General features: G+C 40.6%; 1 protein-coding gene across 3 annotated transcripts in view; it reads right to left on the bottom strand.

The window, feature by feature from the left end:
• The window catches only part of TMCC1 (transmembrane and coiled-coil domain family 1), a 137,412-nt gene that overhangs the window by 30,668 nt on the left and 80,927 nt on the right, over positions 1–25,817 (bottom strand). Inside the window, exon 1 of one of the 3 annotated variants that reach the window (XM_056129788.1) lies at positions 18,546–18,584. The exons of 1 other annotated variant lie outside the window; for it this stretch is intronic. In XM_056129788.1, coding sequence (XP_055985763.1) covers positions 18,546–18,569 — 24 coding nt within the window. In that variant the 5' untranslated portion in view covers positions 18,570–18,584. Of the gene's footprint in view, positions 1–4,855; positions 5,102–18,545; positions 18,585–25,817 lie in introns of those variants that run through there. One more of the 3 variants, XM_056129787.1, reaches the window with a different exon arrangement.

Consider the following 25,817-nt stretch of genomic DNA (forward strand, 5'->3'; position numbering starts at 1 on the left):
ATGCTACAAAAAGTGACTAAAGTATCTATTTAGATTATTATTAACATAGTATGTTGCTCACCATGCTTTAACCCAACTTCAAAAGAATCATTATGCAAGTCCCCAACACACACACACACACACACACACACACACACACACACACACTTGAACCAGGATCAGTGCTATGCTTAACCCCTGTATTTTCTGACGATTCCTAGATATTTAAACCAGTTTTCCAAAGTTATTTGCATCACTGCTCCCTTTTACAAAATGTATATATTTATATCATCATTCAGTACCCTCTGGAAATCTACCTGCTTTAAGTGAAAAAAAGTATCTCCTAATTGTACCTATGTATACTACCTCCCCTTCTTAATTTTATAAGTTTTTGGGATTACTTCTGGGAATTAATTTAAACTCAATTAATTTAGCATCTTTATGGGAATTCCTCATTTAGAATTATATCCTCCTTTCTAAAATTTCTCTCCCCTCCTCCTATTTGAAGCATGAAATGATCATGATGGCAATAAGGCATACGGCTACAGTAGAACACTATAAAAAGGCAACTTATGGGGCTCAGGAGGCAGTACAAAGGTTAAGCTGTGCACGTTGTCTACCTTGGTCAGATCCCCGGGACCCCATAAGGTCTCCTGAGCACCACCAGGAGGAGTCTCTGAGGAGAGCCAGGAGCAAACCCCAAACACTAGAGGGTATGGCCCCCAAATGAAGTGCAAGAATAATCTGTCAATTCTGTTTAACAGATTTCTCTTAAAATAATTTTTATTCAAGAGGCCAGAGAGATAGTACAGTGGGGAAGGCATTGCCTTATATGTGTCGCCCTTGGATTTGATCCCCAGCACCACAGATAGTCCCCCGAGACCTACCAGGAATGATCCCTGAGTGGAGTCAGGAGTGAGCCTTAAGCACTGCAGGGTATGGACGCCAAACAAGATAAATAAATAAACAAATAATAGTAATTCTTCAGTTGCAGGAAGATAATGTTAGAACATCAGACATCTTTGGTAATATAATGTCTGTATTTGCTTAAATGTTTTTCATTTTCTAACACATATTCTTTTTTTTTTATTGAATCACTGTGAGATATAGTCTCAAAGCTTTCACGTTTGAGTCATATTCTCTTATATAAACCAACTTTCAAGAAAAAGAATACAATTTCATTTATACTTGAAATTATAACGGGAAAACTTGTGACTGAAAAAGAATTAAATCAAACAGAAACATGAAGACTTAGTATAAATATATGAGGCACCGTTTTCAGGATAGTCTAATTTGCTTGTTGGGATTTTACTTTTTATTTCTGGTTTTGAGCCACACCCAGCATTGCTCAGCAATCACCCTGCTGGTGCTCAGAGACATCTGCAGTTTAGGGACTTAATACAGACCTCTTGTTTCTGTATTTCTATAAGCTGCTAGGAGGAAGGTTCTGGAGAAGGCTTGGATAAGGCATTTAGTAATATCCCATCAAGATCACTGAAAAAGTGCCCGGGGCTTTCCTTTTGCAAGCAGAATCTTATCTGGGCTTACCATCAATCCAACCTTGGCCTATAGACATAAACATGCTGGAACAAACAGTTATTGTCAAACCTTCCCTTGGGTTCCTCATGATTATTTTATTTACTTATTTTCTGCAGTACCAGGGACTGAACCCAAACTTCACACATGCAAAGCATAGACTCTACCACTGAGCCACATCCCTGGCCCCAACCTTCCCTTTAAAATACAGCTAGAAATCAGTCATAAAAATCACATAGGGGGGCTGGAGTGGTAGCATAGCGGGTAGGGCATTTGCCTTGCACGCGGCCTGACCTGGGTTTGATTCCCAGCATCCCATACTGTCCCCAGGAGTAATTCCTGAGTGCATGAACCAGGAGGAACCCCTGTGCATCGCTGGGTGTGACCCAAAAAGAAAAAAAAAATCACATAGGAATCTAAGCTGCCCGGCATCAGAATTCTAAGTGATCCACATGCCTGTGTTTCTGAAGCACTAGTCACAGTAACCAAGAGAAGCAAGATGAGGGGCAATCTAATCTATAAAGAATCTGAATGCCCATGGATGGTATATATTCTCAATGAAACAGTAAGTTAGCTATAAAATGGGTCAATTTTGGCCGTTTGAAAAATCCTGGGTGGAATTTGGGTAATTCCACTAGGATGAATCAATCAGAACGGGAAAGGCAAATGCAGGATGCTTTCCCTTATATGTAGACTATAAACAAATGAAGAAAGTGAACTAAGGAAATAACAGAAATACTCTTAGATTCTAAGAACAAAGTGGTGGTTACTCGAAAGAAAAGAAAAAAAGGGACGGGAGGACAGAGGGGTCAATTTGACAGTGGTGAACAGTTCTAAAATTTTGGTGACATATGCAACATAATTCCTAAATATTGTACTTTAAACCAGTGGTAAATCAGTAAGTTTTAAAAAATTACCCAATCTTAAGTGTAAGTAATGACTTCACCAAACAAAAAAACAAACAAAAAACAACAAGAACAAAAAAACCCCAACATTGCATGTATTTTGGAATTATTCCAGAGAATGGGAGAAAAAGAAAACATAACACCATAGATACTATTTTTTGATTTTTCTGGCCAATTATTGTACAACTGATGAGCAAGGACTAGATTTCAGCTTTTCTGGCAAAGAAAAATAAAATGAAAGTAGAAAAGTTTGTGAGGAAAATGATCAGGTATTTTGCGTAAGGAGAATGAACATCTATTTGTTGTATCTGGGTACCTGCAGGGTAAAGCGCAGGAGAGCCCAGAGAAAACTGGGAGCAGACAGATAAGGAAGGGCATCATGGTCACAGTCTACACCCCACCAAGCGCCCTGTTCCTGCTGCTCATTCTGTTTCTTCTGTTACTTCATAAGGCCTGGACATGTAATACTGTCTACTTGTCCTTTCAACTCTCACCAGGCATTTCGCTGACAATCATACAAAACCCGTCTGTTTTCATGAAGTGAGTCAGAAAGGTGGGAGACTGAGAACTAGTAACCAAACAATATACAGAGAAAAAGAACCGCTGGTATGGGAACAGGAATGATTTAAAGGAGGGGACTCTACACTAGGGTGGCAAGTCATAGGGGAATTCTTTGAATAAGAATTTCATATGAGCCCCCAAAGAGACGAAAGGAATTTTTAATTTAATCTCGGCTATAAGGGGGGAAAAGTATTATAACTGTGTATTATAACTGTGTGCTGGGAACACAGAAGCTGGAATTCTTTTTATCACAATCAAGATGAAAATACACAGTTAATGAACGAGGCAATTCAAAGAAAGAAAAAGAACTTGTCTATTCACTGCCTCTCAGAATTCACTTGGTGAAAGCACACGACTGTGTTCTCCAAAAGGCTTAAAGGAGGAGTATAAGGACTTTGAGAGGAAAATATCAGCAAAGAGGGAGGAGGCCACCTGCCCAGTAGCCTGATGGAGCACACGGACAGCTTATTTACAAGGCTTACATAACCAATGAGTCAGCAAGAAGTCAGGTGTCAATGAATCTCTTCTGTGCCCATCTTAGTGGTAAGGAGCCTTGATTCTCTGTATTGGTAAGCAGAGCCTGAGGACAAGATCAAAAGGAGGCTAACGAAACCATCACCGGACCTTTGGCAATGTTGGGTTAAGTTAGGCTAAGAGAAAATTTTGTATCTTCATGCTTAGAAAATCTTAAGAAACAGGATCCAACTTTAAGCAGATTACAGTAGGAATATTCTGATAAGACCTCCAGATTTAAAACAATTCCTTAAATTTATAATAAAACACCTATTAAAGATTTTCAGCGGAAAATTGAAAAAAAATCTTTTGGGAATCTATAAACATTTTAGAGTTACTTTCCTCTACTCTTTCCTCTAGTAAAAGCTATTATAAACTAGCAGTAATAGAAAAAAAGGCTTTGTAATGGCAGAATTGGATCTGGCAATGAAAAAATACACAAGAGGGACTGAATACATGCAGAGACACAGGACTAAACACCACTTGCTAATGAACAGCAATGATAATGAACCCAAGGCCAACACCCACCAACGCACAGCTATGAAAATAGCAAGCTCCTCATCTGCCTTCCTCCACCTCCATGCTTATGTTCTCGGCTTAATACTGCTGCAGCCGCGCTGGAACTCAGCACGAGCAGAAAACCTTCACTTTCCTGCTATACTTCAGGACAAAAAGCTGGGCTGTAAAGGGGAATAAATCGTGATTGCTTAAGAAAGGGAAAAGGCATCTAGTTGTCACCCAGCATTCCCCTACCCACATCCTGGAAATTCTTGGCTTCTGTCTGTTGTGAATATCTGAGAAAACTTGATGATTATTTCTGAAGGTCAATACTGAATGACAGAAATATTTTCCTTTCTGGCTCCCTTCTTTTCATCAATTATGATTCAGCAAAACATCTTAGCTACTGATAAAGACTCAATTTAATGTAACGGACACAGAAAGGCAAAGAAAGAAAAACCAAAAAAAAAAAAAAAACCCAAACCAAGAACAACCCCCCCAAAAAAAACCCTTAAAAATAAAGAAGGTAAAACAAAAACCAAAAATACAAGCAACACATTTATCTTACCAAAACCCTCTCTCAGGAAGTCTGCTGATTTTGCTTGCCACAAAGCTCATCCTTCATTTGTGCACTGCCAGAGCAAGCTTGGATCGTGAAAACAAATCACAATCTCTTGGCTATAAGCTCTTTCCATTTGTTCCTGCTTCCAAACTGCAGAGGAGCTGGGCTTAGTCTGTCACTGCTGCATGCACTTGGTTTCCGAGAATAATGCTGCAAATGAGGACAGCTACCACTGGGAACATATTCCCTCAACAAAGAGCCAGCTGAAAGGAAGCTTCTAGTGGATCCCTGGGCTTCTCACCTTCACAGCCTCAGAGAACTGCCTCTCATAGAACAGGCAGGTACAGCCACACCACATCAACATCCCCGCATGGTCAGTCCTCCGCAGTGCCCACCTCGGCTTGTGCACAGTTCCGCTGTGTCTCCTGCACGTACGCTTAGAGCTTTTCTACATCTGGGCGCCTGGGAGGACTCAGAGCTGAATAAACAGAAAGCATCGTGTATATGTGTGTGCATGCGCGTATGTGCGCGCGCGCACGGCTTCCTAGGGCTGCTAATGCAAATGATAGTTGGACTCTGAGAACGATCACAGTCAATATCTGCCTCCCTTCCTGAACTGTGAGCATCTTTAATAAAAGACGAAAGCATCAAACTGGTCGAATTTAAAGCTACAGGCATTAATTCCAACACTAAAACCACAGAGGGTTTAGAGAAGCGCTTCAGGAATAAAATAGTCCAACAAAACACTTTTTAGATAGTTTGTATCAAGAAAACAAAGGAAAAATAAATCTGCCCATGTTCCCACAAAGGTCTAAAGACAGAACAGGTTTCCATGCTGTCAATTTTTTTTCTCTTATTTTTCATTTTAGGATCACAAAATTTAAATGAAAACTAAGCAAGAAAATAAATTTAAGTCAGGGACCCCGAAAGTTTTATTCTCAAAAGAAAAATATCCATCTGAACAAAAAGCTGTAGAACTGCCTGAAGTCTCAGCAACAGATTTAAACATGGCAAGTCCAGGCTCAGCCTCTGCACTTATTGCTAATGGCACACTCACAGCATTGCATGAAAAAATGTCTTAAAGAGACAGCCCATGCCTTGACAAGGTCACTTTGGGATTTAGACCATCAGATCTGAGTTTTGCTTCATCATAAAAGCAGTTTTGAGCAGGCACACAGGAAGAATTTTAATTATTATAAGAGGGTATAATAAATACAGTATGCAGTATCGAATAATACTTCTATAAGAAGTGTAGAAAGGTTAATATGTTGAAGACAACATTCAGTATAATATAGTCTTTTCTTGAGCCTGACCGTCTATACTTGTACTGAAGTATTGGCTGGAAGCTCATGTCAGTGAAGTACTCAGAGGTTAAAGTTTTCCATCAGCATTCACAGTGGCCTGTGGTATTCTTTTCAATTTGATGAAGCCCTTGCATCTAAAACTCCTTGAATGAATATTAATATGAATCTGGATTGAAACTATGGTTCCAGAAATAAACTCAATCTAGAAGCACAGAGTTCTGATCATAACTTTTTAAAATAATTTTATGATTTGAGTTTATTTCTATTTAAAAATTAGATTGTGAGGATTATACTGACTTTCTAAATCTCACACAGACACACACACACACAATCCTACAGTATTAATAGCGACACTGGCTGGCTGAAGTTCCTTTAAATTCTGTTTATTAATTTTTTGGCCATGCCCAGATGTACTCAGAACTTACTCTTGATTCTGTGCTCAGGGATCACTCCTGGCAGGGCTTAGAGGAACAAATGTGAATTGACCCAGGCAATCGCCTTACCCTCTCTACTATCTCTTGTCCCTTAAGGGTTTTAATATATTTTCTTTTATGATAATCATATTCACTATAGAAAACTTTGTGGGTCTTCATTTCTTGTTTCTTGGCTTGGTCATACCCGGTAGAGCTCGGGACCTACTCCCTGTAGTGGAGCCTGGGGAACTAACCATGCAGTGCCAGGCATCAAATCTGGGCCTCCTGCATGCAAAACGTGCTGAAGCCCACTGCAGAAACTTTGAAGAGAGAATTAAGGAAGAAAAGCAAAACCCCTCTATAATTTTACCAGAGAAAACTAATCACTGCTAGGAATACAGTTTCCTATTCCTTGTTTTTCTGAAATAGGTACAAGTATTTTCTGTATTTAAAAATCAATAGTTCTGTGCTGTAATGAAATCCATATTTTTCTCCATACCTCTCAAATATCACTGAATATATTCCTATGCTTAATAAAGTTGATCTGGCTTTTAAACACTTAACAGAAAGAGCTACTAGATTCTGTTTTGCTTAATATAAAATCTAGTCAGTTACTATTTTCTTCATAGCTGAATTTTGGAGATTTTGTTTTCTTTGGGTAGGTATAATACTCAATTATTCCTAAGACTAGTATTTGTTACAATGCTAAGTAGAATTATTATTAGTACTCACAGATATTTCCAGTACTTTTTAGCTTCTTGGGTACATAAGAATGGCATTTCTCAGTGCCGTTAATTAGACAGGGCCATGTAATTTTAGTTCTGACCACTGGGTTATGAAAGAATACGATGTCACTCTGGGTCACACATTTTATTGGTCAGAAGCTCGTTTACTCCCTTTTATCTCAGTACCAACGAGATAGGGCTGGAGCGATAGCACAGCGGGTAGGGCGTTCGCCTTACAAGCGGCCAACATGGCCGACCCGAGTTCGATTCCTCCGCCCCTCTCGGAGAGCCCGGCAAGCTACCGAGAGTATTCGATATGCCAGACACAGTAACAACAAAGTCTCCAATGGAGACGTTACTGGGCCCGCTCGAGTAAATCGACGATCAACGGGAGGGCCTTTACCTTTACCTTTACCTTTACCAACGAGATACTGAAGCATGTGCTGGGGTATGAGGCGTAAGCTCCAAACTGACTTGACTGGACGCAGGCCAACATGAAAGACTGCAGCCTACGGGAGTCCCCCTGAACCTGGCCGATCCAGGTTCGATTCCCAGCATCCCATATAGTCCCCCGAGCACCGCCAGGAGTAATTCCTGAGTGCACAGCCAGGAGCAACCCCTGTCCATTGCCGGGTGAGACCCAAAAAGAAAAAAAAAAGTGACAGTGCCTTGCAGGAGTCTCTAGGATTAATTCCAAGCATCACATATCAGCTGTGGTGGAGCCTAGTACTGACACATCTACAGCACTACTGGGAGTGTCTGCCACCATAAATTATAGTTCGCATAATAGCACCTGAGCTTACCAAATGTTTGTTTTCTGGGTTCACACCTGGTAGTGATTGGTGTCGGGATCACTCCTATTGGTGCTCAGGGGACCATAAGGTGCCCAGGATCAAACTTGGACTTTCTGCATGCAAAAACATATGCGTAAGCCTTTTTTCCTTTTCTCTAGCCTCCATTTTTTTCCCCTTTAAAGATGAAGGTCATTCAGCATGGTGTCCAGCCCATGGTGGTTGAGGCCATGCAGTACTGGAGACTGAACTCAGGACCTTGAACAAACTGGACCTGTGCTTGACAATTTGAGCTACCTCCTTGCCCCTGCCAATTCTGTCCGCAGCAATATTTCATGATATTCTTGTAACAACTGGGTATGGCAGCATATGTTTATCCTCATTTTGAGATGAGGCAATGAAACAGAAAGGTATTCCAGGGGGGTGTTAGAAAAAGTCTGTTATCTATGTTCACAAGCTTTACCAGAGTGTTGAAACACACAAACTAGATAACAACCCTCTGCCCACCCAATTGGAAGAGTTGGTGGAACAATAATACTAAGAGTAAAAGCAACAAGAGAAATACAAGGTGTATGGTTCTTTTGTTTGCTTCAAGGAAAAAGAGCTACCTGACTGTCCAAAATAAACTGGCAGCTTGTTCCAGAATGTTTAAAAAAAATCTTAGAAAGCAAATCTAGGGCTGGAGGGATAGTACAGTGGGTAAAGGGCTTGACTTGCACAGGGCTGATCTGGGTTTAATCCCCAGAATCCTATATGGTCCCCCCGAGCCTGCCAGGAGTGAGGCCCGAGTGCAAAGTTAGGCATAAGCCCTGAGCACTGCCAGGTGTGGCCCAAGAACAAAAACCAATCCCCCCCAAAAATGACTGTGATTTGCCTTGCTCTGTGCTCCTGAGACCTGTAAAGAAACCATTAAGTATCTTGAAATTTTGTCAAATTGAGGGGCCGGAGAGATAACAGGTAAGGTGCTTGCCTTGCATGTGGCCAACCTGGGTTTAACCCCCCGGCACTGCATATGGTCCTCTGAGAACCACAGGGAACACAGATGGGTATGCCCCTGCCACACACCAAGGGGGGGGGGGGGAGAATCAAGCTGTTTGGATGAGCCACTTCCTTGGCTTATTGATTAAAATCTCTTCCCACAATATGAAAGATTATTTCCTGTGTAATTCGCTTAGACAGCAAAATATTTTTGGCTCTATGTTGGACTTACTATGTTCTTAGCAATTAAAATTTAAAGCAAATCCAAAGAGGAAACTATTTTTATTTATTTTGCCTTTTAAATTTTTGATTTTGGGCCACACCCAACCCAGCACTGACTCTGACTTTGCTCAGGGACTACTCCAGGTGGGTCTTGGGAGAACATATAGGGTGCGGGATCTTGAACCTGGGTCAGCTGCGTGCAAGGCAAGTGTCCTACCCTGCACTATCATTCCAGTCAGAATGTAACTTTAGAGTTAATATTCTTTTAATTTTTTTGGTTGCAGTGCCATACCCAGCAATGCTTTGGGCTTACTCCTGACTCTGTGCGTAGGGATCACTCTTGGTGGGTCTTGGGGGACCTTATGGGGGTGTCAGGGATTGAACCCAGGTCAGCGGTGTGCAAGACAAATGCCCTACAGAAGGACAATTTTACTGTGATTATTTGTTTAGATTATTAGTGATGTTATCTAATATTTTGTGTTTTTTTGTGGATGTATGAGGAAACCTTTTCACTTTCTTCTTAAGCTCTTCTTAACCATGATTTAACAGATACTACTATTTTTTTTTCAGTGCTCATAGGTTCCTCCTGGCTCTGCACTCAGAGATTACTCCTGATGGGGCTCAGGGGACCACATGGGATGTGAGGGATGCTAGTGAATATTTGGGTGCACATGCAAGGCAAGCATCCTACCTGCTGTAGTATCACTAGTCCTACCCCCTTTTGTTACAGTCATTTTACAGTATTCTTTGTTTTGTTTCTTTTCCATAGTAAATGAAAGTTTACTAAAATTCAAGTTCAGTTTAATTTTTTTTTAATTCAGTCACTTTATCCCCTGAGTCTTCTCTTTATCGTTAAAGAGATGACAGGCCTTCCATCAGTGAGATGGTCAGGAAAGCTGCTTGTCAACAGAGGAAACAGAATTCAGTCTTTGCTTTATTGTGATCCCTGTGCTATCTTCCTGGCTTCTTTTTAATTTTAAGGATTGCTTTACTCTCTGAGATTCTTCAGCCACTAAAAAGCAGAGTTACCCAGAAAACAAACGAGTCACAGAGTTCCAAAGTAGAACTGCAAGAGAAACGAGTCTACCAGGTTTGGGAGATAGCTCAAAGGGCTTGTACACAACCTTGGCATGAGGAAGGCCCAGGACCAGACCCTGCCATTGCATAGTTCAGACCCATGGGAGCAACTCACGAGCAATATGCTTTATTTGATACTCCACCCCCACCAGAGGGAAAAAAAGAGTAAAATTTACTAGAGGGGCTGGAGATAGGATACAGGAATTAAGAAGCTTGCCTTGCACGCCCAGACCCTGCTTTATTCCCAGCACTACCTATGGTTCTTGGGGGCACCATCTGGAGTTATCCACGAGCACAGAGCCAGGAGTTAAGACTTGAGCACAGCTGGGTGAGGTCCCAAAACAACAACAAAAATTTATTAGAGAAGTTGCTGGTGGGAAGAATATACACAATTAAATTAGGAGACAAATCTCCTACATAAGACTAAGAAGGCAGGGCAGGAGAGATAGAATAGAGGCTAAGGCGCTTGCTTGCATGTAGCCGACTCCAGCAGCATAATGAGCACTGCCAGGAGTAGCCCCTGAGCACTGCCGGGTGAGGCCCTCAAACAAACAACAAAGACTAAGAAGCAGTAAGTATGAAAGATCTTCATTTTCAAGCCATTATTCATAAAATCAATATAAAACTGTCTTTAGTTTGCTCCTGACTTCAGCGGTCACTAAGGAAATATTTCCCATCTTCCCATGACTGTATTCTGACAAAATTACTTGTCTCTTTGTCATTCAATAAAAATTAATTTGCAAAACATTAAAAAACTGATATAACTAAGGTTTTAAAAGGTGTTACATAATTTGTGGACATAATCCCAGGTATTAGAAAGGAAAATTAAAGTCCTAATTAAAATTCCAAATAACTTAGCGCTTTCTCTTGAACATTAAGGGAAAGCTTTAGAAAGACAAATTTATCTATGATTAATTGACAGCAAATGTTCTTTTAGTGTCTCATTATAAACAAAATTGAGAGGAAACTTACCCTAGAAATTTATTTTCTTGGAAGCTTTTTTATATTGTACTTACATTAACAATTGTTAATTCTCTTGTTTTGGGGCCACACCCAGCAGTGCGCAGGGCTTACTCCTGGCTCTGTGTTCAGGGATCACTCCTTGTAAGGTCTGAGGGATCATAAAGGGTCCTGGGGATCAAATCAGGTTCAGCTGCATGCAAGGGACACGCCCTGCCTGCTGTACTATCTCTCCAGCAGCATTTTTACATCTTGTTCCAACAACATTTTTTTATGTAATATCCTAATATTAAGCCTCTCGTCTGCCAAAGCAATGCTTCCTAGAATTTTGTTTGTTTTTGGGTCACCTGGTGATGCTCAGGGATCATTCCTGGCAATGCTTAGGGGACCCTATGAGATCCCGGGGATCAAACCGGTCAGCTGCATACAAGGAAAGAACCCTAACTGCTATACTATCTCTCTTTAAAAAATGCTTAAAACATTCTAATTCTTTTGTTATTGTCATTGTTTTGTCTTCAGGTCAGACCTGGTTGATATTCCAGGGACCATATGGGATGCTTGGGGATTGAACTAGGTGGGCCACATGCAAGGCAAGAGCCTGACCCACTATTTCTCTAGTCCCGCATTTTAGTTCTTTGTATGTGTAACGATGTAACATGAGCTCTGATTCCTGTCCTGTCCTCCCATTGTTCATTGATTTGCTCAAGCGGGCACAGTAACGTCTCCATTGTGATACTTGTTACTGTGTTTGGCATATCGAATACGCCATGGGGAGCTTGCCAGGCTTTGCTATACAGGCAAGATACTCGCAGTAGCTTGCCGGGCTCTCTGAGAGGGGCGGAGGAATTGAACTCAGGTTGGCCTGGTTGGCCACGTGCAAGGCAAATGCCCTACCCGCTGTGCCATCGCTTAATTTAGGTTAAGATCCCACTAAGTAAAGACTCTTTTTTGGTGCAGTAACTAAACCACTGTAAGAATTAGAGATTTGTGTGGGCGCCAGAGAGATAGTGTAAAAGATAGGTGCTTGCCTTGCAAATGGCCAACTTCAGTTCAATCCATAGCACTGTGCATGGTCCCCCGAATACTGTCAGGTGTGAACCATAAGCAGAGTCAGATGTAAGCTCTGATAACTTCCGGGTATGAGTCAAACCCTCTCCATCCCCTCCTCCACCCCCAGGCCTCCCCCGCAACACATACTATGTGCTGGAGAACTAGAACTGAGGTTAAGATGCTTGTCTCCATGCAGCCTAAGTCTATCCCAGATACTACAGGTGGTCCCCCACGCACCACTGGTAATGATCCCTGAGCACCTCTTGGTGTGACCCCCAAAGGAAACTAAACAGAACAAAAAGAGTTAGAAATCTGCCAGAGAATCTATCTAAGCATGTATAATTTAGTACTTCCTCTTCCCCTCTTGGAGAGCCTGGCAAGCTACCGAGAGTATCCAGCCTGCATGGCAGAGCCTGGCAAGCTCCCTGTGGCGTATTTGATATGCCAAAAGCAGGAACAACAAGTCCCACAATTTGTTGCGAGATATTACTGGTGCCCGTTCGAGCAAATCAATGAACAACAGGAGTACACTGCTTCTGCATTTTTTTAAAAACAGAAAATGTGGTCTAGGACCAGAGAGGGTTCAATAAACTGGGCACAAATCTGGTTTCCCAGGCTCAATCCCTGGCACCACATGGCCCCGCTAGTACCTCCATGAGCAACTCTCAGGCATAGAGCTGGGAGCAGACTCTGAGCATTGCCAGGTGGTCAAAACAATAGTTGACCGTTCCATGAATTGCATACATGGTATATAACTGAATCATACAATGTGTTGGTCTCTTCCTTCCTTTCACTCAAGAATACCACTAGAAGGGATCACCATGACAATGATAGTTGGAAATGATCACTCTGGACAAAAACTGAGTATTGAAATGTGATAACCAATATGGTACTGCAAACCATAATGCCTGATAGGAGAGAGGGAGAGAGAAAGGAGAGGGAGAGAGGTGGGGAAGGGGGGGGGAAGAGAGAGAGCGAGAGCGAGAGAGAGAGCAAGAGCGAGAGAGAGAGAGAGAGAAAGAGAGAGAGAGAGACTGGGGACATGGGTGGTGAAAAATGTGCACTGGTGAAGGGACAGGTGTTGGAACATTGTATGACTGAAACCCAATCATTAACAACTTTGTAACTGTATATCTCACGGTGATTCAATTAAAAAAAAAAAAAGAATACCACTAGATTTCAGTTCTATGTCCCCAAATTTGAATTCCTCTTTTCGGCTGCTTGGCATCTTGGACTCTTATTTAAGTATGACAATATATTTAGCCAGGGGATTAATGAAGTCAGGGATTAGGATGAGTTTCCTGTTGCATATCATCAGTGACCTTTCTCCAAGTTGATATTTATCCAAGTTAGGAACTTTTTCCCTCACTAGCTCAGTTATGAATACTCAGCTAATTTTCCCTCCAAAGATATTATGAAAAGCTGTTAAATGTACTGCTAAAATTTGAATACTCTTTGTCTTTAGAGTGCCTACTGTCTACTAGTTAATAATCCTTTAAAAAAATGTAGTCTGAGATAACTTAAAAGTTAGAAAATCTGCTTAACAGTTTAGTAACAGTGGTGCTTTTTATAAAAGATTTATTTATGTATTCCTAACCACTGACCTTTAATGATAATTTAGAAATGCTAAAAAAAATCTCTATTTTCAAAGATAGGACCTAATATTTTTACATAAATTTTATTATAAAAAATTTTACTTAAGCATTATTATCTTAACACTCTTGATATTTCAGAAATTTTATATTGCCAAGTTAATGTTAAAAGTAATACCTACTTCAGGGGCTGGAGCAATAGCACAGCGGGTAGGGTGTTTGCCTTACACACAGCCAACGTGGCCGACCCGGGTTTGATTCCCAGCATCCCATATGGTTCCTCGAGCACTGCCAGGAGTAATTCCTGAGTGCATGAAGCCAGGAGTAACCTCTGAGCATTGCTGGGTGTGACCCAAAAAGCAAAAAAAAAAAAAAAAAAAAAAAAAAAAAAAAAAAAAAAAACCCAAAAAACAAAAAACAAAGTAATACCTGCTACATTGTACTTAAAATAAAAAACTAATTTCAAATTCCAATTTATTAACTGGTAGGCCACTGAGGTAGATTGAGAGGTTACTCTCACTTAAGGCAGATTTAGTTTCTGCAAAGATTTACATGTGAAATATTTAATACATTTAACTGCACTATGTTTGAAAATAACTAATTATAGGTATTCTAAATAAGCGGTTTTCAGAGCAAATAATAATTCACCCAATTCTATGGCTTTATCTAAATCCAGACTTTTCCAACACACTAGTTTTAGCTTAAGAAAAAATTCATCATGTATCCTCTGTAAATAGTTGTGATTTAGGAATGATCAGACAAAAATTTGCTTTAAAAATTGATTTTTAAAATCAAATTAACTGACTAGAAACAATATAAGCAAAGTTTGATACTTGAGCACTTCCAGAGCTGTAGAAACATATTATTTTTAGAACCAAACTATACATGTCTGTACATGCACATTTCTTTACAGAATATTCATCTAACCTTTCTAAAATCTACAGATCTTGAAGACATTATTTTGTGAAATAGCCTTATTTTACAGATAAGAAATAAAAAGCTCAGGCGTGTTGACTGGGTTCCCGAAGCTCCTATCTCTGTGGTAGGACTTGCACTGTAAAACAGGTCTCGTGAACCTGAGTCAATGGCTGAGGCTGTTACTCTTTACAGAGACAACTGAGGATTTGGAGCGATGCAATAATCTAGAGTCTCCAAGATGAAAATGTTCATTGGATCAGGCAGATTCACAACAGCCACTTGGTCATGAGAACTGATCAGATTTGTGCTTTACACTAATCCTGCTTTCATGCCCCCGAAGAAGTAACTGACTGTAGTTCTTTCTCGCCGAGGCTGCTCCCCAAGGTTCCTGCGTTTGGATTTACTCTTTAACTCCAAAACTCAGAGGTAAAGCTGGCTTATAATTAATTCAGCAGAGAATAAGTGAGTCAACTGATGCAAGCAAATTACCACAGCTTGTCCTGGAAGAACCATAAATAGACAAAAATTGGATTGTTACACAAATGTAAAAGCAGCTTTAGATCCGAGGTATATAATAAATTGCCTTCCTTTGCTGCTCTCAAATTTTGTAACTGGTGGGAAGTTTTGTTCTTTTTTGGGGGGGGAGCGGAGCGGGGAGAGCATAACTGGGAATTGCTCAGGGCTTAATCCAAGCTCAGTGCTTGGGGATTACTTGTGATGGCGCTCAGGCTACCGTACACGGTTCTGGGTGGGCTGTGCGCAAGGCAAGCACCTCAGGTGCTAGACTAGGTGTCTGGCCCCTCTTAAGGGGCATAACCGTAAGGGACATAACTCAGACTCCTGGGCTCACGAGTTTTAAAGAGAAAGAAGGAGTTTTGAACACAGAGTTGGGAAAGAGAAACTGGCCATTTATGTTTCCTTCTTCAGCAGTGTAGTATATTTCCTGTCCACTGTCTAATCATTAATTATTTCCTTGGAATGAAATTCAGTTAAAAAGAAATTCTGCAGTTCTAGAAATTAAGAAACAATGTGAATAAAAAAACAGAAATTTTGGGGGTCTGAGTGATATTACAAGTAGGATGCCTACCTTTGCATGTGGCTGAACCAGGTTAGATCCTCAGCACCGTATATGGTGTCCAGAGCCTCACCATGGGTGAGGATTCTAGAGCACAGTCAGTGGGGAGCACTAAGCACCACTTGCATGTGATCCAAACCAACAAACAAAAACCAAACAAGATAATGTGGGAAAAATTTTGGATTGTTCCTGTGAGATTTTTCATTGTGAGACTTATTGTTACTGCTTTTGGCATATCGAATACGTCACAGGTAGCTCACCAGCTTTGCTGTGTGGGTGGGATACTCTTGGTAGCTTGCCGGGCTCTCCAAGAAGTGCGGAGGAATCAGACCCGGGTTGAAGGCATTACTGGTGCCCACTTGGGCAAATCGATGAACAACGGGAGGACAGTGCTATAGTGCCTATGAGATTTGACCCTTGTGATAGCTTAGACCCATGAAATGCGATTTAGTTCATCTGTTATTTATGAATGGAGAGAGTACAGCCTGGAAGGCACTTGCTTTGCATCCAACCTATGTTGGATGGATCCCCAGCACTGACAGGAGAGATCCCTGAGCACAAAGCCGGGAGTAAGTGCTGAGCACTGCCAGGTGTGGCCCAACACTTCTCCCCAAAAGTTTATTATTTAACAAAGCAATAGCTCAAAATGATTAACCTTTTATGCCACAACCAGAGGCAGTGGTCAGTGAGTCCTTGGTGCTTGGGGTGACTCCTGGCAACACTCAGGAATTAGGTAGTGCCAGAGATCAGACCTGGGCCTCCTGCACACCAAGATTGTGTGCCATCTCTCCAGGCCTTTAAAGTCAGTCAGTCCTGCTTAAGAGAACACTTATGATCCAAAATCGCCACTGAAAAACAGAAAACTGAGGCAATGCCAACACTCTCTAGGAATTACCCAGAATGTTTGCATTACATGTATGACTTTAACATAAACACCGTCTAGAATGAATAATTGCACTACATACATGTATATTATAAATACACAGGTGCAGTATTGCAAGATTATGAAAGGAAAAAGGTAATTGTTCATTTTTAGAGCTTTCTCTAGAGATGACCTTACAAATAAAATTAAAATGTTCAACAAGTATAGAAAGGGTTCTAGAGTATCTAATTTTCCTAAAATTCTTGAATCATCTCCTAGAATCAGATATTTTTCCCTTGAGTTTTTCCTTCATAATGTCTATTTTTGTAGTTTAGAATAAACTTTACGAAACATGTTATAAAGTCATTCCAGGAGTTCAGATATAGCAGTTGATGTAACATGACATTCTTACTAACACTTACAGACATTGGTGCAAGTACTTCATTCTCAGTATTTTTATAATAATTTTGTATATTATTTTTGGGCCACACCTAGTGCTGGTTGGAGGGTCATGCCATGCTGGAGACCGAAGTGGGGTTCCTGCATGCAAAGCATGTGCTGTAGCTCTCTGAGCCATCTTCCTGCCCCTAATCTTGGTTTCAACGAGAGTATTTTAGTGAATGAGAGTCAGTGAATAGTTTGAATAGGAGAGAGAGACATGGGTAGGGAGTCAAGGACACAGGTTAATCTACAATCATTAACTAAGCTTTTAAGTATATATTTTAACTTTCTCTAGTCATGAATAGATGCAATCAATGGAGAAAATAAAGCCAACTAAAAACACTTCAATTCTACTTTATTTTTCTTGTTTTCTTTGGAGTGTCAATAGCAGAGAAAAAGGAGTTACCTTCTTTTTTATTATCAGCCTCTACCCCATATCCTTTTATGGCTCTCCTGGGAATTCTTTCCTTCTAATCACCCCAATTCAATCTAGCATTCTTATTAAAACACAGATAAGTAAACGGACCTTTTATAACTTGGAACAAACAGATGTTTGAAAATCCAAGAGTTTTAAAATCCAAGACAGAGAACGAACAATACAAAAAGAAAGTACAAAGCAAAGACACAAACCTGTAAACAAAGTTTGCGTATACATTATCAGTCATGATGGCTTAACAGTGAATATCAAACTTCGGGATAAAAATTTGTTCATATAGTGACTGCCCAACTAATCAACAGCAAAAATTACTGTACATTAACTTCAGAACCAGGCAAAATTTTAAAGAATCATTTTTTCTGGCATTTTTTGGCATCAAAAAATTATCCAGTGCACAATAAAAAAATCTTGGTAGAATCAAGCTGCAGGCCAAGACTGCAGATGAAGTGTGAAAATGGTTCTGTTGCGTTAAACTGGATCATCTGCTTATTCAATTGTATCTCAGAAATTTGTTTTGCTGATCACGAGATACAAACTTAGCACTGAGATACAAGCATATTGCTTTTTATTCAGTGAACTGCCAAGTCTTTGGGAGATAAACACACTGAAAATAAGCAGTGTTTCTTTTCTTTATGGAAGAAGTATTGTAAATGGCTCCTACCCAAATTCCTACTTATTATGCATGCCTGGCATCTTCAAATTTAACTTAAGCCTCTTGCAAGCTGTCAAAGGCGAATGTAACTCTTTTGTTCGTTGAAGGAAACACTAATTTTCTGATCACTATTTCACCTCAGAGAGGAAGGATGACATTTACTCTATGCTGAAGCAGCTTACTGCACGGAAGAGCAGAACACTCCAATATGATCTGAGCATGCCCACAGAGTCGAGTGGTACTCTGCATTCTGTCCAAAAAAACTATGGGGGAAACGCATAACGAGGAAACACATACCTTGCTTCTCAATTATTGTGCCCTCACTCCCAGCGGATGTGTGTGGCTGGGATCTATCGCTGAAAAAAACTTAAGTTTCAGCAGCTACGAGCACTTCCCTGTGTCTAGATTCAACCAGCCCCCACTTAAAGCTGCAGAATTAGAGAGTTAAGGAAGAGATTTAAAAACAAGACAGATACACACACATATACAACATACGGTTTCCGAGAGTGAGGGTTCCATGCTTGTGAGGGTGAAGGAGTAGGAATATGCCGAATAACCCTCTGGTTTCTCCCAGATTTGAACATGCTGTACTGTGGTATGAGGTCAGCAGAGACGGACTCCAGCCTGCGAGGCTGAATTCTACCCTGACAAAGCAGTATCACTGTAATATGAAGCAAGAGGATTCAGGGCATGTTGGCAGCTGTACGGAGTGGCTGTTCTAGAAAGTAGAGGCAATTCCAAAACAAGAGACCTATGCTCACATGAGAAAATCTTTAGCTCAGTTAACCAACGAGCACCGAAAATACTTTGAATCCCAAACACAACTCCAACTGCTAAAAGTGGGAAGAATCTCCTCTCTCTCAGTTCTGTGCCTGGAGGAAATGAAAGTGGGAAATTCGAAGAACTACTGGTTTGATTTGTGTCACTAATCATATTGATTTGGAACAGAAAGGAGACACAATCTTCAGCACACTTGGGACCAGCTGAGAGGTCCCAAACCTCCTATGTGACTACACTGGCTCAAGAAAATATTCCGAAAGTGTAATTTTTTTTCAGTATGCCAGAACTATGGTAAATAATTTTTTTTTTTTTGCTGAAAGTCAAAAGTTGCCATAAACCTAAAGCACACCATCATTTTATAGAAATGGATATATTCTATACATATATACAAAGGATATCCATGTACATTCTCTGAATTAGGAGAACATTTAAATCATCTTAAGTAGGAAAAGGAGACGGAATATGAAATTTCTGATAAAAGAATACAGGACAGGGCCAAAGAGATAGCAGAGCCCGTAAGGTGCTTGCCTAGCGGGAATGATAGTGAGGTTCCATCCCTGGCACATCATTTAGTCTCACAAGTACCACCAGGAAGTATCACTGAGCACAGAGGAGTAAGCTTTGAGCGCCTCTGGGTATGGCCCCCAAACCAAACCAAAAATAAAGAGAAAAAAACAGGACAATGTAGATACACCTTTATATTTTAAGGCTCCCTTTCACCATGAAAGTTCCACCCAGTCAAAAAAGGACCCAATTATCTTTCTAATAAAACTTAGCTAAGAAATAATAGTAAATATAAAACAGACATAAAATAAAATCAACCATGATAATCCACCAGTAAATAACATTTAAAAATCTTGTCCATAGAATCATTGTAACATAGGTGAAATAAAATTTTCAAATAAATTTGAATTTTATACTGCAATATACTAGGACTTTTTTCACACTCCATTTCTCCTGGTGCTAGTCACTGAACTAGCCATTACTGCCATTTTACAGGGACAGACTGGAGGCCACTGCAGGCTATTGTGAAGAGTAACCGGAAGTTGAACAGAACAGAAATGGGATCTAAGCTGTTTTTTTTGTTTGCTTTTGAGCTACACCCTGAGGTGCTCAGGTATTACTATTCCTAGTTCTGAACTCAGGGAACACTCCCAGTGGTGCACAGGGAAACTTACGCTGTGCTGGGTTGGCAGCACACAAAAGAAAATATCTGACCCACTGTACTATTTTTCTGGCCTCCTGGTTTATGTTTTAAAAGATCACTTAAGAACAGAGAAGATCTTGGGGTAAATGAGGGACAGCACTGATGTGCAAAGAACAATTAGGAGAATATTACAAAGTCCATGCAAAAGTAGTCGAAGGCAAGAGCTTAGTGCATGTTATCTAAGATATACCAAGGGAGCAAAAACCAGGTCTGTTAATACATAATGAAAGAAGGGTGGGGAGGGATAAGGAAGAGAGGAACAAGTACACTGCAAAAGAGTTTTCACTTATACACGAGTTTTAATTTTACAAATATTAGTTTATTAACATTAGAAAGAAAATATATATACAGGGGCTGGAGAGAGAAAAAGGGCGGAAGCACATGCCTTGCATGTACAAGATCCTAAGTCTGACCCCTGGGCAGAGTCCTGACAGCACTTCTGGGTGGGCCCGAGCAGCACCACACTGTCATGCCTGAGCACTGCTGCAGAAGCTCAAAGTTGAGTAAGAAGACACTACCCATAGTTTGATTACTTACTAATTTCCAAATTTCTAAATTTTGAAGGAATCTATACTAATGCCCAGACAATGAAAAAGTATTCTTTAAAGTTTCCCATAAGAAGCTTAAATATATAACCCAGTAACTCATTTCCTTATTTTAAAAAATAAAAGTACCAAATTGAGATTTACTAGATAGCTTCACAATACAGTTCTGAGATACTGACTATATAATTTCTCATATTATTTTTTGGATGTTTTTTTCTGGGAGGAGACACACCTGGAAATACCCAGAGCCTACTCCTGGCTTGGTGCTCAGGGGCATTCTGGCTATGCCAGGAAAACCGTAAGCTGCCAGAAATTGAACCCAGAATGTCATACATGCAAGGTAAGTGCTATACCATTAAGTTACATTCCCAGCCCAGTATTTCTCATATTAGTAAGTTTTGCTTACTAATTCGGTCCTTGGAAAAAATAACATGTGTGTGTATGTGTGTGTGTGTGTGTGTGTGTGTGTGTGTGTGTGTTGGTTTTGGGTCACACCTGGTGATGCTCGGGGTTACTCCTGCTCTGCACTCAGGAATTACTCCCAGCAGTGCTCAGGGGACCATATGGGAAGCTGGGATTGAATCCAGGTCAGCTATGTGGAAGGCAAACTCCCTACTTGTACTATCTCTCCAGTCCAAAATAACCTACTTCGAACATGAACTTTATATTGATAATCTAGACTATCAAAGGAAATTCTTACTGCTGCTTTAGGATACTCAGAGCACAGTGCCCATAGTTCTAGTTCTTTTATTTTTTTCTTATTTTCTTCCTGTGTGTGTGTGTGTGTGTGTCTGAGAGAAAAAGGAATGGCGGGGGGGGGGGGGGGGATAGAGAGAGGTGTTCCGGGTCACACCTGGCTCTGCCCAGTGGCTATTTTTGACTCTATGCCCAGGAGTGGTCCCTAAGCAGTGCTGGGGATTGGAACCAGGGCTGGCTGCATGCAAGGCAAATGCTTTCGCTACCATACTCACTGGCTCCATAGAGACTATTTACAATGAAAAAAAAAATAAGTGTATTATATTGATGAATTCTGAACTTTCCTACAATCTTTACACAAGGTCAAAAGATAATGGATTTCAGTTTACTGCCCATGTTAGGCGACACTTTTTATTTCCAACCATGAACCGGCATAGAAAGGGACGAAGGGATAAGTTATAAATAAATCTGTACAGGAAGACACAGTATTATACAGCTACAAACTTTAGGTCAAATGAATGCTGTCATTAGCTGGGGACAATTATGATTTAGTCAGCCAAACCTCATGTATACCAAAAAAATATGATTAACAAAAATGATCTATACGAATACCCAGACAACTAAAAGGTATTCTTTGAAGATTCCTATAAGTTTATACCTCTAAATTACTGTCTCCAGTACTAGAGATAAAAATGTTTAAGTGGGGAGTGACAGAGTTAGGACAGCAGGTAGCAAGCTTGTCTTCTTTTTTTCGTTTTGGGTCACACCCAGCGATGCACAGTGGTTATTCCTGGCTCTGCACTCAGGAATTACTCCTGGCAGTGCTCAGGGGACCTTATGGGATGCTGGGAATCGAACCTGGGTCGGCCATGTGCAAGGCAAACGCCATACCTGCTGTGCTATTGCTCCAGCCCGCGAGCTTGTTTTTTATGTAGCAGACCCACGTTCAATCCTCAGCACCCCAGAAGGTCCCCTGATCCCGGTGGAAGTGATCCATGAATGCAGAGCCAGGACTAAGTTCTGAGCACTTCCAGGCGTGGTCCCAAACCAAAAACTAACTGTTTAAGTGGAGGGGCCTGTACTAATTTACTCAATGTTATTATTATCAATTACTATTGACACTTGCCACACACTGCTTTTGGCATTTGGATGTGTTTTTTTTTAAATGGAGAATATAAACTGGTCTTATTTTCTAGTAAATTTAGAGATTTCTATAGTTTCCAAACTATACTTAACGACATTAAAAATAGCAAACACTATTTTCAAAACTTTCTCATTCCATATTTGATGTGTTCTTACCAGCCTGGCATCTTTGATTAAGCTTCGCTTTCTGTACCTTATATTTTGAAAACACAAATGATATTAACTCTGCTCCCCCAACCCCACCTCACCTCCATCAGAGATTCTGGGATCCAGAGTCTCCTAGGGATGACAGGAATCACTGTTTCTGTATTGTAAACAAGGTTTTGGAAGGGGAAGTGAAGAGCCCTGTTGTGATGTGTCCCATGCCAAAAGCCCTACTTCCTGATTCTCCATTGTGTTGTTTCTCCTATACCCTTCAAGTACCCTTTCTAGCTTTTCCTACTTTATGCCATCAGTGTTCATTCACTCATGCTGTAACATTGTGTGTGTGTGTGTCTGAGAGAAAAAGAAATTGGGGAGGTGAGAGAGGGAGGTGTTTTGGGCCACACCTGGCTATTTTTGGGGTATTTATATTTACCACTGTTTAAAAACTAAATAATGGAAATGAGAACAACCCCAAACACCTTCAGTTTCTGCAAAGGACTCATTTTGTAGTTTGGAATTACTGCCTTATAGCTTTCATTATACAAATCCTTTGTGGAGGCATTTTGGGGACAGATTACTTCTTTAGATACTATGTGGTTTTTGAGTTGATGTAACAATATTAATATACCCATTCTTGGCATACAACATAATGATTCGATAGATGTGTATATTATAAAATAAATTATGGTAAGTATTATTGTAATAAGTTTATAGTTCACATTCATCACCACACAGAATGTGTGTGTCCTCCTGTAAGAGCCATGCTCAGCAACTCTCATAGGTGAACTATTCAGAACTCCATTCCTATAACGAGAGGATGATTGGCAGAAAGAATTATGGGGAAAACTCACAAGGGGTACAGAGTGAACTTAAATCTTTATAAAAATGTGTGGTTCAATAATCACTGGTGCTTATAGAAAAAATGTTTTCTATGTAAAGTAAAGTAAAGGCCCTCCCGTTGATCATCAATTTGCTCAAGCGGGCCCAGTAACGTCTCCATTGGAGACTTTGTTGTTACTGTGTTTGGCATATCGAATACGTCACGGGGAGCTTGCTAGGCTCTGCCATGCGGGTGAGATACTCTCGGTAGCTTGCCGGGCTCTCAGGTTTTTTTTCAATGTGTTTAAAATAATTATGACATATATTCAAAAATAACACACGGGGGGCTGGGAGAAAGTACAGGGGTTAGGGTACATACTTAGCACACACCTGACCTGGGATCAATTCCTGGCACACGTAGAAAAGAACAAGAACAACCAGTGCCGGCACAGAAGTGGGGAGAAAGGGACTTTCTTTCATTGTCGGTGGGAATGCTGACTGTTCCAGCCTTTTTAGAAAACAACATGAGCATTCCTTAAAAAACTAGAAATTGAGCTTCCATATGATGCAGCAATACCCACTTTTGGGAATATATCCCGGGGGGTCAAAAAATACAGTAGAAATGACATCTGCACCTGTATGTTCACTGCAGCACAGTTCACAGTAGCCAGAGTCTGGAACAACCCAAGTGCCCAAGAACAGACGACTGGTTTAAAGAAACTTTGGGACATCTCACAATGGAATACTACGCAGCTGTTAGGAAAGATGAAGTAATGAAATCTGCATGTCAGTGGATGGACATGGAGAGTATCATGCTAAGTGAAATGAGTCAGAGAGGGAGACATAAAATGACTGCATTCATTTGTGGAATATAACATAACATAGTGTGAGATTGACATCCAAGAACAATAGAGACTTGGGCCAGGAGGACTGCTCCATGATTGGAAGTCTGCCTCATGAGCTGGAGGAGAAGGCAGCTGGGATAGAGAAGGGATCACTAAGTCAATGATGGTGGGAGGGATTGCTCAGGAATGGAGACGTGTGCTGAAAATAGATAAAGGACCAAACATGACGGCCTTTCAGTATTTGTACTGCAAACCATAATGCCCAAAAGTAGAGAGAGACTAAGAGGCAAACTGTCTGCCATAAAGGGAAGGGGAGGGGGCTGGAGCAATAGCACAGTGGGCAGAGTGTTTGCCTTGCATGCAGCCGACCCAGGTTCAATTCCCAGCATCCCATATGGTCCCTGAGCACCGCCAGGAGGGATTCCTGAGTGCAGAGCCAGGAGTAACTCTAAGCATCGCCGGGTGTGACCCAAAAAAAACCCAAAACAAACAAACAAAAAAAAAAGGGAGGGGGAGGGGGAAGGTAGGGAGGGATACTGGGTACTGGGGACATTGGTGATGAGAAATGTGGAGGGATGGGTATTAGATCATTGTATGACTGAAACTCAAACACGAAAGCTTTGTAACTGTTTCTCATGGTGATTCAATAAAAATAAATAAGTAAATAAATAAAGGGGTGAGAGGCTTGATAGACATCATGTTGTATAAGGAAATGAAAGGTAGAAAACAAGGTGGATTTCCTGCTCTAAAACTCCAGAGAGGCGAGATAGGAACTACATTAAAGGTAAAGGTAATCATAAATTTGGTTCCCTCTTGTTGTACTCATGGTCATTTTGTGTATACCTTTATATATACACTTGTAAATCAGTATGTATCGTATAATACTCATTTAGGAGTATATATCATATATTTACTCACTATACTATTTTTAATTTATTTTGGGCCACACCCAGCTATGATCAGGCCTTACTTTTGGCTCTGGGCTCTGGGATCACTCCTGGGGACCATATGAGGTGCCAGGGATCAAATCTGGGAGGGCCATGTACAAGGTAAGCACCTTTCCTGCTGTACTATCTCCCCGGCTCCTCCACTCCTCATCACATCTCTGAAACAAACATATTAGAAAATGTATTATTTATATATATTATATACTCATATATAATATATATTTATATAGTATTTTATATATATCATCAATTTGCTCGAGCGGGCCCAGTAACGTCTGCATTGGAGACTTTGCTGTTACTGTGTTTGGCATATCGAATACTCTCGGTAGCTTGCCGGGCTCTCCGAGAGGGGTGGAGGAATCGAACTCGGGTCGGCCATGTTGGCCGCTTGTAAGGCGAACGCCCTACCACTGTGCTATCGCTCCAGCCCTGGAGCGATATATATATACAATAATAACACGACTTCAGTTTTGTCAGAAATGTTTTTCAATATATACTAGCTACCTTTACTATTTATACTTCTGAGATCTGTTTTTCTAGACAATAATTAAGATTTTTATGCAGAAACTTAAAGTTTGCAAATCAGAACTGGAGTTCAAAGTTCTCTGCTTACATTGCACCAGATGAAGACATCTCCAACA

This window comes from Sorex fumeus, unplaced genomic scaffold (genome assembly GCF_029834395.1).
Source record: "Sorex fumeus unplaced genomic scaffold, SorFum_2.1 ptg000072l, whole genome shotgun sequence".
NCBI lineage: Eukaryota > Metazoa > Chordata > Mammalia > Eulipotyphla > Soricidae > Sorex > Sorex fumeus.